The following is a 15,621-nucleotide window of genomic DNA, read 5'->3' as shown; positions in this document are numbered from 1 at the left end:
AGGCAGGGGGGTTGGAACTCGATGATCTTCAAGGTGCTTTCCAACCTAAATCATTCTATTATTCTATGACTTGTGAACCGGGGGAGGACCCACGCTGGAGCAGTTTGTTACTCAAGGATTGCATGCTGTTGAAAGGGCCCACGCTGGTGCAGTTCATGAAGGACTCGTGTTGGAGAAGTTCATGGAGCGCTGACTCCCATGGGAGGGACCCCACACTGGAGCAGAGGAAGAGTGTGAGGAGCCCTCCCCCTGACGAGGAAGGAGCAAAGACAACATGTGATGAACTGACCGAAACCCCCATTCTCTGTCCCCCGGTGCCACCTGGGGAGACGAGGTAGAGTCTTCCCCATGACGGTAATTGCTGAGTGATCTCTCCTTGCCATTATCTCAACCCATAAGCCTTTCATTACATTTTCTCTTCCCTGTCCAGTTGAGGAGGGGGAGTGACAGAGCAGCTTTGGTGGGCACCTGGCATCCAGCCAGAGTCAACCCACCACAGTTACAAGCATAAAGTGGGCCACACACATGAAATTCCACCATACCACAGCAGCTAGCAGCATATTTTCTGAAACTATTCTAGTACAGTTAGGAAATTTAAGCTTCATGTTGTCATTTAGGTAACAGCAAGCAAGAACTCCATTTTGAATAACTGAAGCTATTTGACTAGTACAATTTAGAACAATGTAAGCCACATGTTTGAGACATAAAACTAGCAGCTCTTGTCCCATTTCTATACCTCCATACTACTTCAGAACATACTTACTTTCCTAAGCTAGTGAATTTATTGCATTTTGATACAGAATTTTCCCTTATAGAACTGGATTTTTTCTTCCAAGGTAATTAACAGGAATGTTAAAAATGCAAAATTGATGCTTATGAAACACGTCCACTAAAATCTTTGCAGAAGGAAAGCCACATCCATCCTGTAGATAACTGTAGTAACAGCTGCTTGTTGTTCTGTAAAGCACTTGTGCTACAGAAACAAATCTGGTACCAATGTCTTTTAAATGGCCTATGGAAAAAGATTAAAGGAAGAGTCTCTTTTATTACTTGGCTACAAACATTATTGTCAGGCTGTACTCTTAGGTCACTGGAAATGCCATATAAGTTAGGAGAAAACTCTTAATTCTGTTCAGAATTAGGATTGTGGATTTTGTTCCTCCTCATATGCTCGTGAATACAAGACTGTAGTAGAAGATTTCTGTTATTTCTCAAAAAAGGTCTATGGGGAACAGTACAAGATTCCCTATAGTAACTCACTTACATGCCTCAACTAGATCTGGACTACAGTTTTTTCTCTGGACTGAAAGGCAGTGCAAGCTCTGTTTGATCAGTCAACTGGCCAGCAGAAAATAAGCAACACCTGTCAAATTTAATTCCACTGGTGAGATCTCCTATCTATCAAAAAGCTACCACAGAGTTTCCTGTGACTCGGCATGGTGGAGGGAAAGGGGGGGAGGGGGGGGCAGGGAAATGAGATGGAGAGCCAATATCCCCTAAAGGAATTGCCCTCAAATGAGAGCATTTATTCTCTCTGCTGCTTCCCACAAACCTCTAGGGATTCCAACCCAAGACCTGGCTTCTAAATAAAGTGTTGCCAAAGAATTATTTCATACAAAAGCCTTGAAACAATTCTCTCTGAATTAAGTTTGCCAAAAAAGTAAACAAAGACTCTTTTTTCTAATTATGTATAGCCCTCCAACATACCAACTTTTTGCTTAACAGTCATAAAACTTAAGTATCTTAACATTCAGGACAATATTTGGTATGTTAACAAAGCTCATAATTCCTTCCAAAAAATACCATAAAAAAGGAGGAAAAATTAATTCATTATAATACTCTTATAACTGTAAAGAAAGGAGCCCATAAACCCAACATTGTCTCCCACCATTTCCAGCAAAATCGTCCAATACAGAATTTTCTTCATAGAAGAATGTTTTGGTTGATGACAGAGGGAGTCTTTACGGTCTGGTTTCACAAGGAAAATTAGTCTCCTCGCTCCATCAAAAAAACCCACAACACACAAACATCAAGCATAGCATGAAATACTTCAGTGTTTTGTTTTAAACTTTTAATGTATTTACCTCAGTTGGTCCAGCATACATCATGGGGGAAGGGAATATAGCCACCACTGTAGTTTCTGGATTCAAGATTCCCTCCTCCAGTACTGCAGCATGTTGCTTCATGCGCCACATGAGAGGAACATCATCCTCCTTTGTCCAGCCTCCAAGTGGATGCAAGAGTAAAACTGGGCGCCGATAGCCACGTTCCAAAAGCTGTTTATGAGTATCCTGCATTAAAAGAGCATGCCCATTGTGCACCGGGTTGCGTAACTGGAATGCAAATACAGCATCTATGGAGAAAAAAAGAAACAAACCAGACAAAATATATAAGGAAAGCAAGTTATTTTACCAGGAGTTGTACAACTATAGAAAAATCTTCAAATAGTACAATCTTTCCTCTGAACTCTACTAAACAAGCATAATAGCAGTAGTCACAGGTCATTAAAGGATTATGAATTATTATTAAATTATTATACTAAATAAGCAAAACTAATAAAAACCAAACATACGAAAAAAACCCCATAAATCGTCTTCCTTCATTTTTGAGATTTCCACAGAATTACTCTAGTTTCTCCAACAGCTATAATCTTCTCTTTGGATTTTTCACTTGCATGAGCACATTCCATAATGTTAAAATTTAAGAGGAAATCAAATTATGCTATCTGTCTTAAAGGTTCAACGTGTTATCAGGAGAGCAAATGGACACGTTTGCAACAAAACAAATAAAAGGGGATTTAATGTGCCTTAATAAGTTTTCTTCAACTAAACAGCTTAGTAGAGTTTACGCACAGTAAGAACAAAGCAAGGCTAACTGCTATTCCAAAGTATTACAAACCCTTTGACAAAAAACCCTGACAGAACCAGGATTTCTCCCTTCTGCAAATCAAGATGAACCGAGGAACGCTGCAAGACAGCAAAATCACCACAATTGAGAAGTTTCCCAATAAGGAACCAATGAAATGTAGAGAACAGGTCTTTTTCAGGTATCAAATATATTTATTTAGGGGCTAGCTAAACTAAGACTGGTATCTCAAACTTGTTGATCCTGGAAATACTGACCATGCTGAAAAAAGACAGGTGCTTAGGACCAATCTCTGTTTGCATTCTTGATGTTAATCTCTTCCCTCAAACTTAGAAGTGCTTAGCAGATGCCTACCAATCTCTGCCACAAGGCAGTATGTTTGATTTTTCTCTGCTTTGAGACATTACTCAGCCTCTTATTTATTTGCCTAACACAACTGCTTTACTGAGAAAAACTGTTTTGTTTCTTCTGCAATATAAAGCTAGCAGTTAGTTCACAATTTTTAACTGTGACACATCTCATTTTGCACCAATCTACTTGCATTACTGTCATAAGCTTTGCTTCCCAGTAGCAGCATGGAACAGAATAAAAAAATAGAAGAGCTTTCAGCACTCAACCTTACCTCTTAGGTTTTAGCCGAACCTGATAATTTTTAAATCACATTCTACCAAATTTGTATTATCTCTTCTTTCATTAGTAACATATCTAGTGTGCATGGAAAGATAAAATTCAGAACCTCAGGCACTACCAGCTTCTCTTGTGTATTTAGGCAATGCAATGCCTGAGATCTTAAAAATTAATATCAGTAAAAGGCAAAGAATGCCACCTAAGAGAGCACTGAAACAACACTAGCCCCTGTGGTACTGAGACAGCAGGCTTTTGCATAAATCTTTGCAGGAAGAAACAGAACAAGAAACATTTACTCACCAGCATTCATTTCCTTGAATTTCTGCCTTAGTTCAGCTGGAGTGAGACGGTATTGATCAAGTCCATCATTCCAATAAATACGATCTAGGACCTGTAGATCTCCACCTACAAGCCAGTTCCCTTGCTCCATAACCATCTAAGAGTAGAAAGGAAAATCCTTGTTAGAATTAGTGGTGAGCTTCTCCTGAGCGTCTAGAGCATTGCAATGGGGACACATCTTTACCAAGGGAAGAGTTCTGGGTTTATTTTATTCGATAGTCTCAAGTCAAGCATCAATGTTTAAAAAATAAAAAAATAAAAAAAAAAAACATGACTGGAATATAGTCCAGATATGTGCAGGAAAGATGCACAAGTCTTCAGTAAGCATATGCCTTTCTTTCAAAATAAAGGCTTTTTTCAACATATAGAAATGCAAGTAGCCAGTATTCTTAAACAATATCATTACATGACAAAAAGAGATAGTGGCTGGAAAGCCTAATATATTAAGTACAAGGAAGGTGCACTCTTTATAGCTGTTGGTCAAAGCAATGCAGTTCCAGTATCAACCTGCAGTTTACAAGATTCTGGTCAGCAACAGAGTAACAAATAAAAACAGTTTTGATTAACTACTCCTCCGCTTTAATTTACGAGTAAAATTAGAGTCATTGAAGTAGGATAGCTTTTGGATTCATTTCACACCAGCACTTTACCAAGGTAACATACATTGTACACTCACTAGAATTCTTTTAATATTTTCAAATATCACCTCACCCTTTATTAAAAAATAATTATGGCAAGCTGCTAAAGATACTCTAGCAACAACTACAGAAATCACTCAGAAATTGTTAATTTCCAAGAATGCATTTGATTTTGAAGATGGAACCACAAAAAACTTCCAAGTTTCATACGCATTTCTGATAATTTTTAAGCCTTATGTAATTTAGAGATGACAACAAATGTTGATATAACATAAGACATTACATACTAAACCCACAAACTAAGTGTGGATTTTTCAATTTATTTGTGAGATAACACAGCCTGCTGGAATTGAATGATGCCATCCCCCTCACAAAGAAAATGCCAGACTTTTGACATCTTACCAAGGTGGGGGGAAGGTGTGATAGAGATATGAAGATGAGAACACTGCACTACAGTAACACTCAGGCACTCAAAGATTTCTGATTGATTTAGAAAAGCCACCAGATTCATGTCCTGTCATGATACTATTATGCACACATTCATATGCTACCATATGAACTTTGAAAATCTTCCAGAATACTCTTACTTATATCTAGCAGGAGATACCCTTTTTCAGATATACTCCTGAATACAACTTCAGTCAGTAAAAGGATGACATAACACATGAATAAAAAAATTGATTATACATTAATAAAATAACAAGTCAAAAAATCCATAGTTTTCACATATGTATAGCTGTTAGTCATACATATACTTTTAGAACGCATCAAAGGTTTTCCCTTTTTAAGAGCAAGCTCATAATTTGAGGTTTGTTTGTTTTCTTTTTATCGGATTTTAAGGTATAGCTGTAAACAAAAAGATACTATAGAGACAAACAGGGAAAGAAACATATTTTGGCTTTGCAGAGATAAGACGCAACATTTACATCAGCTTGAAAAACCAAACACAGCATTGCGATGAGTATATTACAATTAGAGTATTTCAGTATGACATACACAGAAGGTCAAGAAAATAAAACATACTGAACACAGTGGATGGGAAATAACTCCCCAGAGAGTTAAATGATGAAGCCACCAAGAATGGGGCCTATTTCAAAAGCATCTAAACCAGGCAGTTTTCACATGCTCCACATGCAGAAAGAATTGAAGTTTTCTTCCCTTCACAATGCCTATATCCGCTGATTAAGGAGCTTTGATGATCCATCTGGCTACACAGAGGGATGTGCTTCCTAAGCACACTAGAGGGCAAAGTTTCCTCTTCTGTGGCACAGATTCTACAGCACATTCTAAATTCATTTCATGTGTACATATTGACATTAGATTTTCACACTAAGTGCAGACTATTCAACTGCTGCATAGAACAAAAAAAAAAAAAAAATCACCTTTGTTTCTGCTTAAATGTTTAATTAGCTCTCAAAGTAGTTTTACTGTCAAAATACACCAGACATCAGCTTCACTTAATTTGCAGCACCACAAACAATACAGCTAATAGGACTAGATTTTTAACTTTTAAACACACACCTTGATATAGGGATGTTCTTTGCATGTTGTTCCCCATTGCCTAGCACAGCGTTCCTCTTTCCTGTGCTCATAAAATTCAGGATTACGGAGAATGGCCACACGGCGACCTTCGTACACCAATGCAATTGCTGTACACCCATCCAGTCTTTCTTTGTCTTCTTGGGTAGCCGTTAGCACTATAGGCACTGACAGATTAATAACTCCCCCTGCAGAACAAAGAAAAAAAGAGCCCTTATCCTTAGTAATGGTCATGAATGACCATTATGATCATTTATGAAAATCTACCCTCCCTAACAAGTTACAGTCCAGGCTATAAGTGTATCACACAACAGTAGTTCAAGTACTTATTTTAACAGGGGTTAAAAGCAGCTTTTAGAATGAACTCTTGCATAAGATACATAAAAATGTGCAAGCACTGAGATTTGAGGAAAAGCAAAGACTACTGAAAATAGCAAGTACTTATACCTGCACACAAGTATTCAGACTGTGAGGATACTACATTTTTGGTATCGCAAATGAATATCTTGTTCAAGAAGCTATATAGTAAGCAGAAACACACAACTGATGTTTTTAAACAGATCATCTAAAATATTTGGCAAGACTGCTATTGGAGAGGATAGTGAGTAAAAAAGAAATAGCATTCTCAGTAGCCTTATGGAATCTCAGACCACAAGAAAAGTTCAATGCAATAAAAGCAGCCAAATGTACACAGGCAGTTAGCATATATAATTCAACTATTTCAAAAGGTGACTTTTGCTGTTTACTTACAACAGTATTCAGATTCAAGCATATATATTTCAGAAAAAAATGTTGAGTTAGGCAGGCATTTTGCAGTTTGTTTAGCTGAAAGCTTACCAACTACTTTACTTCTAAAACTAAACCAGTATATCTGAATTTTAAGGTTATGCGTGGTTCTCATTTTTAAGCATTTACTTCACTGCTAGATCCTGGAATTCTTGTTTTTCTTGACCACAAGAGTAAGACTTAAGAAACCCAGTGGATTAAATACTGTAAGAATCATACAAAGGCTTGAATTCTAATGAGCATACACTTGCCAAAAGAGTGTAAAACTTTTGGGTGGTCTCCAGGAGAAAAGTCATGAAGTCAATAGGGGTTTTGCTGTTGGCTTTAGTGGGGCCAAGACCCTAAGTAAGGCTGATTTCACCATTATTTGAGCAATACATTTTTTATAACCTTCTCTCAATTTTACCTTAAGTGTGATAGGATGTTAAAAATGATGAAGATGGATAAAAAGTTTTAGAGGAAAAATAGGTGCCCCTTTCCTTCATAATGCAAAATGAAAAGCATGCTGCGCTTCTTCTCTTATGTTCAGTCTTAGTGCTCAGAGTTGTTTTCAAAGCAACTAGGTCATAAAATTGAGCTTGGCAACAGTCACAGAGAAGGTGATTTGCCATCCCTAATTTGATAATTAAAAAAATCCTTCTGCTTTGTGAACAAGTAAATAAATATTTCAAACTGTGATGAGATCTCAAACCCATTGATTATTAAAATTTCGTCAGTGACCATCAAAAAATATATAATATCTTTGCCATCTGTCTTCAGCCACTGTACACGAGAAACTGAGGCAACGTAGTAGAGTGAGTTTTGTTAAGTCACAGATGAGTACAGTGTCAGCTTGAGACTCTTTCAGATAAGTCAAGCGTTGAAGTCAGAATATGAACACATCTGCACTGATCTCCATAATGTAGAAGTCAGACAATATGAACATTGCATTTAGAGCCCAAAGGATGAGAAGCATTTCAGGTATTAAACCGTTTCCCTCTCTTCAAAATCAAAACCCTGGAAAATGACTGCTGCTGTGAGACTCCAAAACTAACATACCAAGCAGGGAGGAAACTTTCAGGTTGTTGCTTTGATTTAACTGTTGCCAGTGCTTCAAGTAGCAAGGCAGCTTTAAGGCAATCACATTTTTCTAAAAAGGTTCTCATATATAAATGTTGCAGTAGATATCCAAGAGGAAATATGGTAGCATCTAGAGGAACATGACTGGTTGGTTTTTTTTCCATTACTCATTTTTTGCAGCATATGCGATGTACTAAAAACAACTGCAAGAGAAGGTTAAAAACTTGTAATATTGCCATATCTGAAACACTCCCCTATATGTGGTCTTAAAAGCCGTATACAAATTCTGATTTACAGAAGACTATGGGGCAGAATAAGAAGCTACAAGCTATTTTAGCAGTTGAATGCATAGCATGCCATCTGCAGAGTACGTTTCACCTGGACTGACACACAGAAGGCAAATGAAATGGAAACAAAACTAGCAGTCCAAAACAATACTGCAAACCCTAGATACTGCAAAATAACAGGATGGCATTACGTTGCCTAAGATAGTATCCTTATAGACTTATAGAAAAGGGAACTAGAAAATATGAGAGAGACAACGGATGTCTGGATCACAGAGATGAAAGAAAAGTGACTTTTTTTTCCCCTGCTATTTGGTCTCCAGCAAGAGAAGAGTAATGCAGAAGGAAGTGGGGAGACGGGAATTTTTACTATCCCTCTTTGATAGAGAGGGTGCAAAAAAACCTAAAAGGCTGCAGGAAAACAGAGCCTTCAAAGAGAAATGACAAAGGATCACAATCAAATTCCAAAACCTGAGGATGTTATCACTTGTTGACTACCTTAACTAACGCTTGCTCTTAGCCAATTGACAATGCAAAATAAAATATATTTGTTTAAATCATCACAGGATAATTACTAAGTCATAGTAATTCAATTACATGTGACAATTGTCCATACTCAAGCTACCTCCTCAAATTCTGATTTCATACTTGCAATAGCTCCAGCACTCAAGTCAATTTGTTGTCCTTTCCTTGATTACTATTATTGAACAAACCCTTTGGCGCACAAAGCTAAACAGCAATTAAATTGCAATTCTGAATTCTAAAATCAATTTCTTCAAAACAAAATAGAAGCATGGATTTTAGGTTTAAATGTTTTTCAAAAATGAAAACATTTGAAAAATCTGATTTGTAAAGGCAAAAGGACAAGACATTCAAACTGCAACACTATGGTAGGCATAAAAAGAATAAACCCACGAAGTTTAAAACTGATGATTATAATATCCTATTCTCTTACCCCAGGTTGTGCACAAGCATAATAATGTGCTACCACACCACCACTAAGAAGCAAAGCATCGGCAATATTTTAGAAGTATTTTAGTTTGCTCAGTTTTACAAATGGCAAGTTTTACCCTACCATCAAGGAGACAGTCAAAGTGAAGGCACTGTAGGTATTCTCTCTCTCTCATAAAGCCATTCAGGGGTGTTGCCCAGCCTTCCGCTAGCACTTGCACCCATTGCATATCCACCTTGTAAAGAAATGGAGAAATAGACTTAGAGCACATAAAAGTTGTTGCTTAATGACTGACATCAGGTATTAATCACAATTGATCATGATGTATCCATAAAATTCAGGACAGTATAAATGGAAGTTTTCTCAGTATTACAGTTTTTTAGTCACAGAGAATTCAAAGTTTCTACATGTAAGAAAAAAAGGAAAAACTCGTTCCCCACTGTTCATATTTTTGGCTATTTTCCAATCCTTACACTAGATCAGATTTCCATGTGTTAAAAAACAGACCAACAAACAAGAAAAACCCCACAACAGCAAACTTTATTTGCAAATGTTTGATAAAGTTCAACTTAACAGAAACAGAGTCCCATTTGCATTTATTTTTTAACAAAGCAAGATAACCAAAAGGTTAAAAAAAAAAAAGAAAAATAACACATACAATTACCACAAAAATATCAGAATTATGGGAATGAATATTAAGAGGTCTAATCTTAAAACAGATTAGAAAGTAGATTTTTAATGCAGAAACTAGTGAGACTGTCCAGAAGCAAAATTCTCTTGGGTCTAGTACTTATTCTAGTTTAAGAGATATCAGCTCGGAGAGAATTTCCTTTCTTAGCACTTAAACAGTCAAACTATGACTTAGTGTCATAGTTTGACTGTTTAAGAAATAACAGTGGCCTCTGTTATTTCTGCAAGTATATTACTAAGACTTGGTCAAGTCTTTGACAAGGACAGGCTTTGCTTGTGCAAGTCTCTGGCAAAGAACATGACTAATTTTATTACACTGTTTAATCTACGCTAGGGCAAGTACAACACACATTTTCTTCCCAAGGTTACGTTATATATTTGCTTGATATTTAACAAACCACTGGTTGGGGGTATAGAGGGAAAGGATTTATTTTTCTAGATAGGGAGCAATTTAGAATGGGACACTACATAAATTTAATAATGGTGACCTTAAATATTTATTCCTCATCAAAGCAATAAATAGTTTTACAGACACATATGTGAAAGGAATCTAGTAAGATGCAGTGAAAGGAAGTATTAAAATTTCTTAGTAGTAGAAGGCTAGGCAAATTTTAAAACTATTTAATGCAGTGTTTAGTATGTCATCGCAGTTCTTCAAAGTCAAGTTACTCACTGCAGATGCTCAACTGAGCTTACTCATCTCCCAGATCAAATGGGAGTTTTAAGTTCTAGTAATACTGTCAAAAAAGCCAATGAAAAAACTTATGCATTGTATCTGTGTTTAGGCCCAGTTTTTCAGAAAAAAAAAGAGGTAAAACAAATACAGCCAGAAGCAGCTTTGTCTAATTTATCCGAGTTGGAAAATAATGCATTTCACCAAAAAAAGAGTTGATCAAGTTGATTCATGCTTTTCCACATTTTCTCTGCTGGAAGCCAGAAGATTAGCATGAATATGTTCTAATCGGAAGGAAAAGACCCAAACAATAAAGTAGATCTGTTGACCTCTCTGTAGACTTAAATTTACAACTGTTTGAGCCTGGTATGTAAGGTTACTATCGTTCAGCTGAAGGTTACCACCAAGGAGAAACAAGAAGCAGTAACTGATTTCCTTCATATTTGTTGGTCATACAATTAAAAAATAAAATGGTTTGTGTAAGTAAACTGAAAAAAAAAAAAGAAAATAGTAGTTCTTCTAGAAAAAACTACACATACAAGACATGCCAGGCATGGTTTAGTCCATGGACAGGGAGGGGGGGGAAAGCGTGGGAGGGAGTCACTGTGAATTTAATCTCCAAATTTGATCTCCAGACTTGGGATAAACTAAGTAACAGTATACCAGACATTATTTATGAAATTACAAAGATTCAATTGTTATTTCTACTAAGTGATCAAAGAAAACACAGATACTGTGATTTCTCTCAAGAAAAGAGGGAAACGTTGTATTGAGATACTTTCTGTAACCAGCACAGGTATTTTGACTATACCTGCTTCCGCTGAGCGGACTGTCTTTCAGCTTCAGTAATGAGACAACTGAACACACAATACCTTGTTTATCTCCAAGGTTAACAGAGACTCAGCATCACTTTTGGCCAACTGTAGCTTGTTTTCTGGCACATAAAGCTCTTTCACCTCATAAGAGGCATCCACTGGTACAATGTCCTGTATAAAAGGAATAAACAGAACTTAACGTTTGCTCAGAATGCTTCTAGGACACTGAACACATAGTCAGGAAGTAAAATTCTGATGTTGCAATACTCTGTAGCAACAGTTTATTCATTAAGCAATTGTTACTCATTTAAAAAACAGTACTGTTCCAGGATTATGATATATTGCTAGCCAAGCTGCTGGCTTAAGTAACTGAAGTGAAACATTCTGACAAGAGATTTTTTCCTAAACCTTAAGTACCCTATAGAACATTTACCTAGTAAATATTTAACTACTGAATTAAGCGCAGTTTTTACGACCTACTAATGCCTTTATAATGACTTTATACTTGCTAAAGAAGTAAAAAAAGTTTTAGAGACTAAGCATTTATAAATTAAAGTCATTCACTATACAAAATACATTAGAAGTGGTAACATGGAGGTAAAAAAATCTTTCTCAAGTGAAAGGGATTAATACAGAAGTACAAATTAGATGTATTACCTACAGCTAATAACACCAGTGTCCTAATCTATATACTAACATTTAAATGTGAGGCCATCTGTACACATATACACGCAATGAACTGAAATCTAGTTTTATAACCAGAATACCACAGAATATCAATTTCTTATTTGAAATAACATCAGTTTTCTTCTATGTGTTTTAAACAAGACATTCTCACTCCATGATGCTCAAGACCTTAAACTTCTCATAAGATAGGTATATAGGGACAAAAACATAATTAAAAAAATTTTAAAAAGGGAGAAGGACATAATAATAAAGCTTTAAAGAGCCTCCTCCGACAAAGGATGGTGTAAAACATCAAAACTGTTAAATCTTCCAGTGATATTCAGTAGCAGAAAATCAGTGAAAGGCAGATGACAGTTCTTTTTAAAACAGTTTTTTCAGAGTTTTGATAACTTTTGTAAAGTAACACTTTACTTTTTGAGAAAAAAAGCTCACCCTTACAGCAAAGTATATAGAGACCTATAACAAGAATAAAGATGTTATCCTTATTTTTCCAGCATATGCAGCCCAGATTAAACAGGTATGCCGGTACGAAACTCAAAGTTTGCCCAACCATTTTAAAGCATTTATTCAAGCATTTATCAGACATTAGGCACTACTTCCATGGAAAATCAAACAAAGGGAGCAGCATGATGAAAGCAAGTGGGAGATAAAATGACTGCAGGAGTAAAGACATGGTGAATCTCACTGGCTGCCACATAAAGACAAATAAAAGGAAAACAAATTAAACTAGCACCTAGAAATTGTGTTTTATAAGGAAAAGCTCAGTCCACTACATATCAAACATCATTTGGGAAGGTGACTTTATTAGATAGTGAGTTAGGCAAAACCTGCCTTCTGTTTTCTCTGTCGCAGTAGCAGCATTACAGCCCAGGAGAGCTGCAGCAGACTGCTGCCACAGCAATAAGCTCAGAATCAAATACGTGTACTGCCTGCTGTAAAGAACAGCAGACCTTACAAGCAAAGTATAATGACTGAGTATACATTATGCTGCTTCACAGAAGGGCCCCTCTGGACTAGTTCCTTACTGTGCTAGAATGTCCTAATTTTACAAACCATCAAAAGCTTAAAATAAACGTGCCTATCAAAAAGGTCTCTTACAATATTATCCTGTTTTTAGTGTCCCACTAATGGGCAAAACAATGGAAAAAACAAAGGTTTCACATTGCAGTTTCTGTCAAAAACTTACCTTATTATAAGGTATAAACAACTTGAAGACAGTTCTAGCAACACCGTCAGACATTTAGAAAATCTGTAGGATTAGTAAACCTAGACTCCCTTGCAGACATAAAAATGGTATTTAAAACAACATTTTAGATTTTTTAAAAAAAAAGAACAGCCAGCAGCAAGCAGAAGCCGTAGGTCTTTAAACTGTACAAATTTGAGGAAAATGCTAGGCTAGCAAGCCATCTAGCGACCACTTTAAAGTAGTACCTTTACTCAAAGGTTCATTCTACCAAGGACAAGTTACCCAATAATACTGAACATTTATTATTTCTCAATGCATTCATGTAAATAATGGAAAATTAATAAAAAAATAAACTAGATGCTTTATGGGAATGTGCCTCCTCAGACTGCGGTGGCAGGTTCTTTGCTGATGCTGTCTAACATCCTCAACAGTCTGTAAAGAAAGGGCCTTCAGGCAAGTTTTCAGAGGATGGACATTCACAAGTGACACCCAATTTACATCACTGAATGACTAGTCTTATAAGTTCACATTAATTGAGGTGTGAGGCCACTTAATTATTAATATATGGAAAAAACAAAGAAGTATTTGCTTGAATATAGTAATCACAGAAGTTTTGGTACCTAGAGCTTGCAGGGAAGTTTGTCAGTACTGTAAGTACAGGGAAAAATAAAAAGTGCAATGACAGCCATGATCTTCACACAGAGACATGCAATTTTCTGGACTGACAGCCTCTTCTCTGCCTGTCAGTTGTGTTGTATCAGACTTTAAATTCACTTGAGCCATAGAAACACTCTTCCTCTTGTGCCCGCAAGAGGAATTTCTGACCCCAGCCATTCACTGCTATTTCTCTCAAATGTGTAAAGACGCCCTTTACACATTTGTTTTGGTCAAAATAAGTCATGTTTAGCTTACATAGTATATCTATATCAACCTAAATTGTCTTGACTGAAAACATCTAGGAAATACTTATACAAACTCATCAGTCAGCAGATCTGACTGGATGACTGTTGCCTAACCGGAATATGCAATTAACATAGAATTGAACCAAAACCTTGGCTGTGCCTTTTCCCTGAATACCAAAGTTAAAAACAGGAGAAGAAAGCAAAAGAAATAAGTAACAAAAATGACACCATCACAGTATTTAATGAATACACAATTCAATGTAACTGAAGCTTGTCCTTTAGTAACTCCAAAATTATACATGCTTTTTTACCAATTCGAGCTACTGAAATCTATTTCTATGACATTGAGGTGGATTATGAACTGGCTAAATGTCTCAAGAGCATTGTGATCAGTGGCACAGAATCTAGTTGGAGGCCTGTAACCAGCGGTGCTCCCCAGGGGTCACTACTGGGTCCAGTCTTATTCACCATATTGATCAATGACCTGGGTAACGGGACAGAGTATACCCTCAGCAAGTTTGCTGATGACACAAAATTGGGAGGAGTGGCTGACACACCAGAAGGCTGTGCTGCCATTCAGCAAGACCTGGACAGGCTAGAGAGCTGGGCGGAGAGGAACCTAATGAAGCTCAAGAAGAGCAAGCACAGGGTCCTGCACCTAGGGAGGAATAACTCCATGCACCAGTACAGTTTAGGGGTTGACCTGCTGGAAAGCAGCTCTGCAGAGAGGGACTTGGGAGTCCTGGTGGACAGTAAGTTGACCATGAGCCAGCAATGTGCCCTTGTGGCGAAGAAAGCCAATGGTATCCTTGCATGCATTAGAAAGAGCATGGCCAGCAGGCCGAGGGAAGTTATCCTCCCCCTCTACTCTGTCTTGGTGAGGCCATATCTGGAGTACTGCATCCAGTTACGGGCTCCCCAGTTCAAGAAAGATGGGCAACTGCTGGAGAGTCCAGCGGTGGACTAGAAAGATGACTGAGGGACTGAAGCATCTCCCTTAGGAAAGAAGGCTGAGAGAGCTGGGACTTTTTTGCCTGGAAAAGAGAAGGCTGAGAGGGGATCTCAGTGTATAAAATAAAAAAAAAAAAAAAAAAAAAAAAAAAAAAAAAAAAAAAAAAAAAAAAAGAGACTGACCTTATAAACCACAACAAAGAACAACCTCTAACTTCTAACTTCTACTCTGCTCCAAAATTCGGAATTTGAATACAATTGCAGGGAATTGTGTGAAAATAGCTCAGAAATCAGTACTATAAGATACCACGAGGACCACCTTACCAAGCACAAGTATAGTGCTAAGCTTAGATAAGAATTTGGCTGTAACTGTTTGGGGATGGGTGGGAGACGGAAGAAGAGACACAAAGTTTATACATACGCTCACAGTGGATTGATCTAAATAGTAGTAGAAGTGCATAATCAGATTCCAGTTTGGGGGATGGTATTCGCAGAGCTGCCATAAGTTGATGTCCTTAAGAATAGGACTTTTATACAAAGGTAGTTAAAATTTTATTTAGGTACCTATTGGAAATGCAACTCTTTCTTTGTATACTTTTGCACTTAATTAACAATAAAGGTGGCATTC

At 37.1% G+C, this 15,621-nt stretch overlaps 1 protein-coding gene across 1 annotated transcript in view; it reads right to left on the bottom strand.

Moving 5' to 3' along the window:
• Positions 1-15,621, bottom strand: part of PAPSS1 (3'-phosphoadenosine 5'-phosphosulfate synthase 1) — a 48,009-nt gene that overhangs the window by 12,626 nt on the left and 19,762 nt on the right. Inside the window, exons 6-10 of the mRNA XM_009885493.1 lie at positions 11,325-11,438; positions 9,213-9,324; positions 5,991-6,196; positions 3,793-3,928; positions 2,085-2,353 (exon numbers count right to left, since the gene is read on the bottom strand). Of these exons, the coding sequence (XP_009883795.1) occupies positions 2,085-2,353; positions 3,793-3,928; positions 5,991-6,196; positions 9,213-9,324; positions 11,325-11,438 (837 nt within the window). The remainder of the gene's footprint in view (positions 1-2,084; positions 2,354-3,792; positions 3,929-5,990; positions 6,197-9,212; positions 9,325-11,324; positions 11,439-15,621) is intronic.

Source organism: Charadrius vociferus, unplaced genomic scaffold (assembly GCF_000708025.1).
Source record: "Charadrius vociferus isolate BGI_N301 unplaced genomic scaffold, ASM70802v2 scaffold55, whole genome shotgun sequence".
Lineage (NCBI taxonomy): Eukaryota > Metazoa > Chordata > Aves > Charadriiformes > Charadriidae > Charadrius > Charadrius vociferus.
Note: the sequence above shows the minus strand (reverse complement) of the source record. Positions and strands in the feature narration are given on the sequence as shown.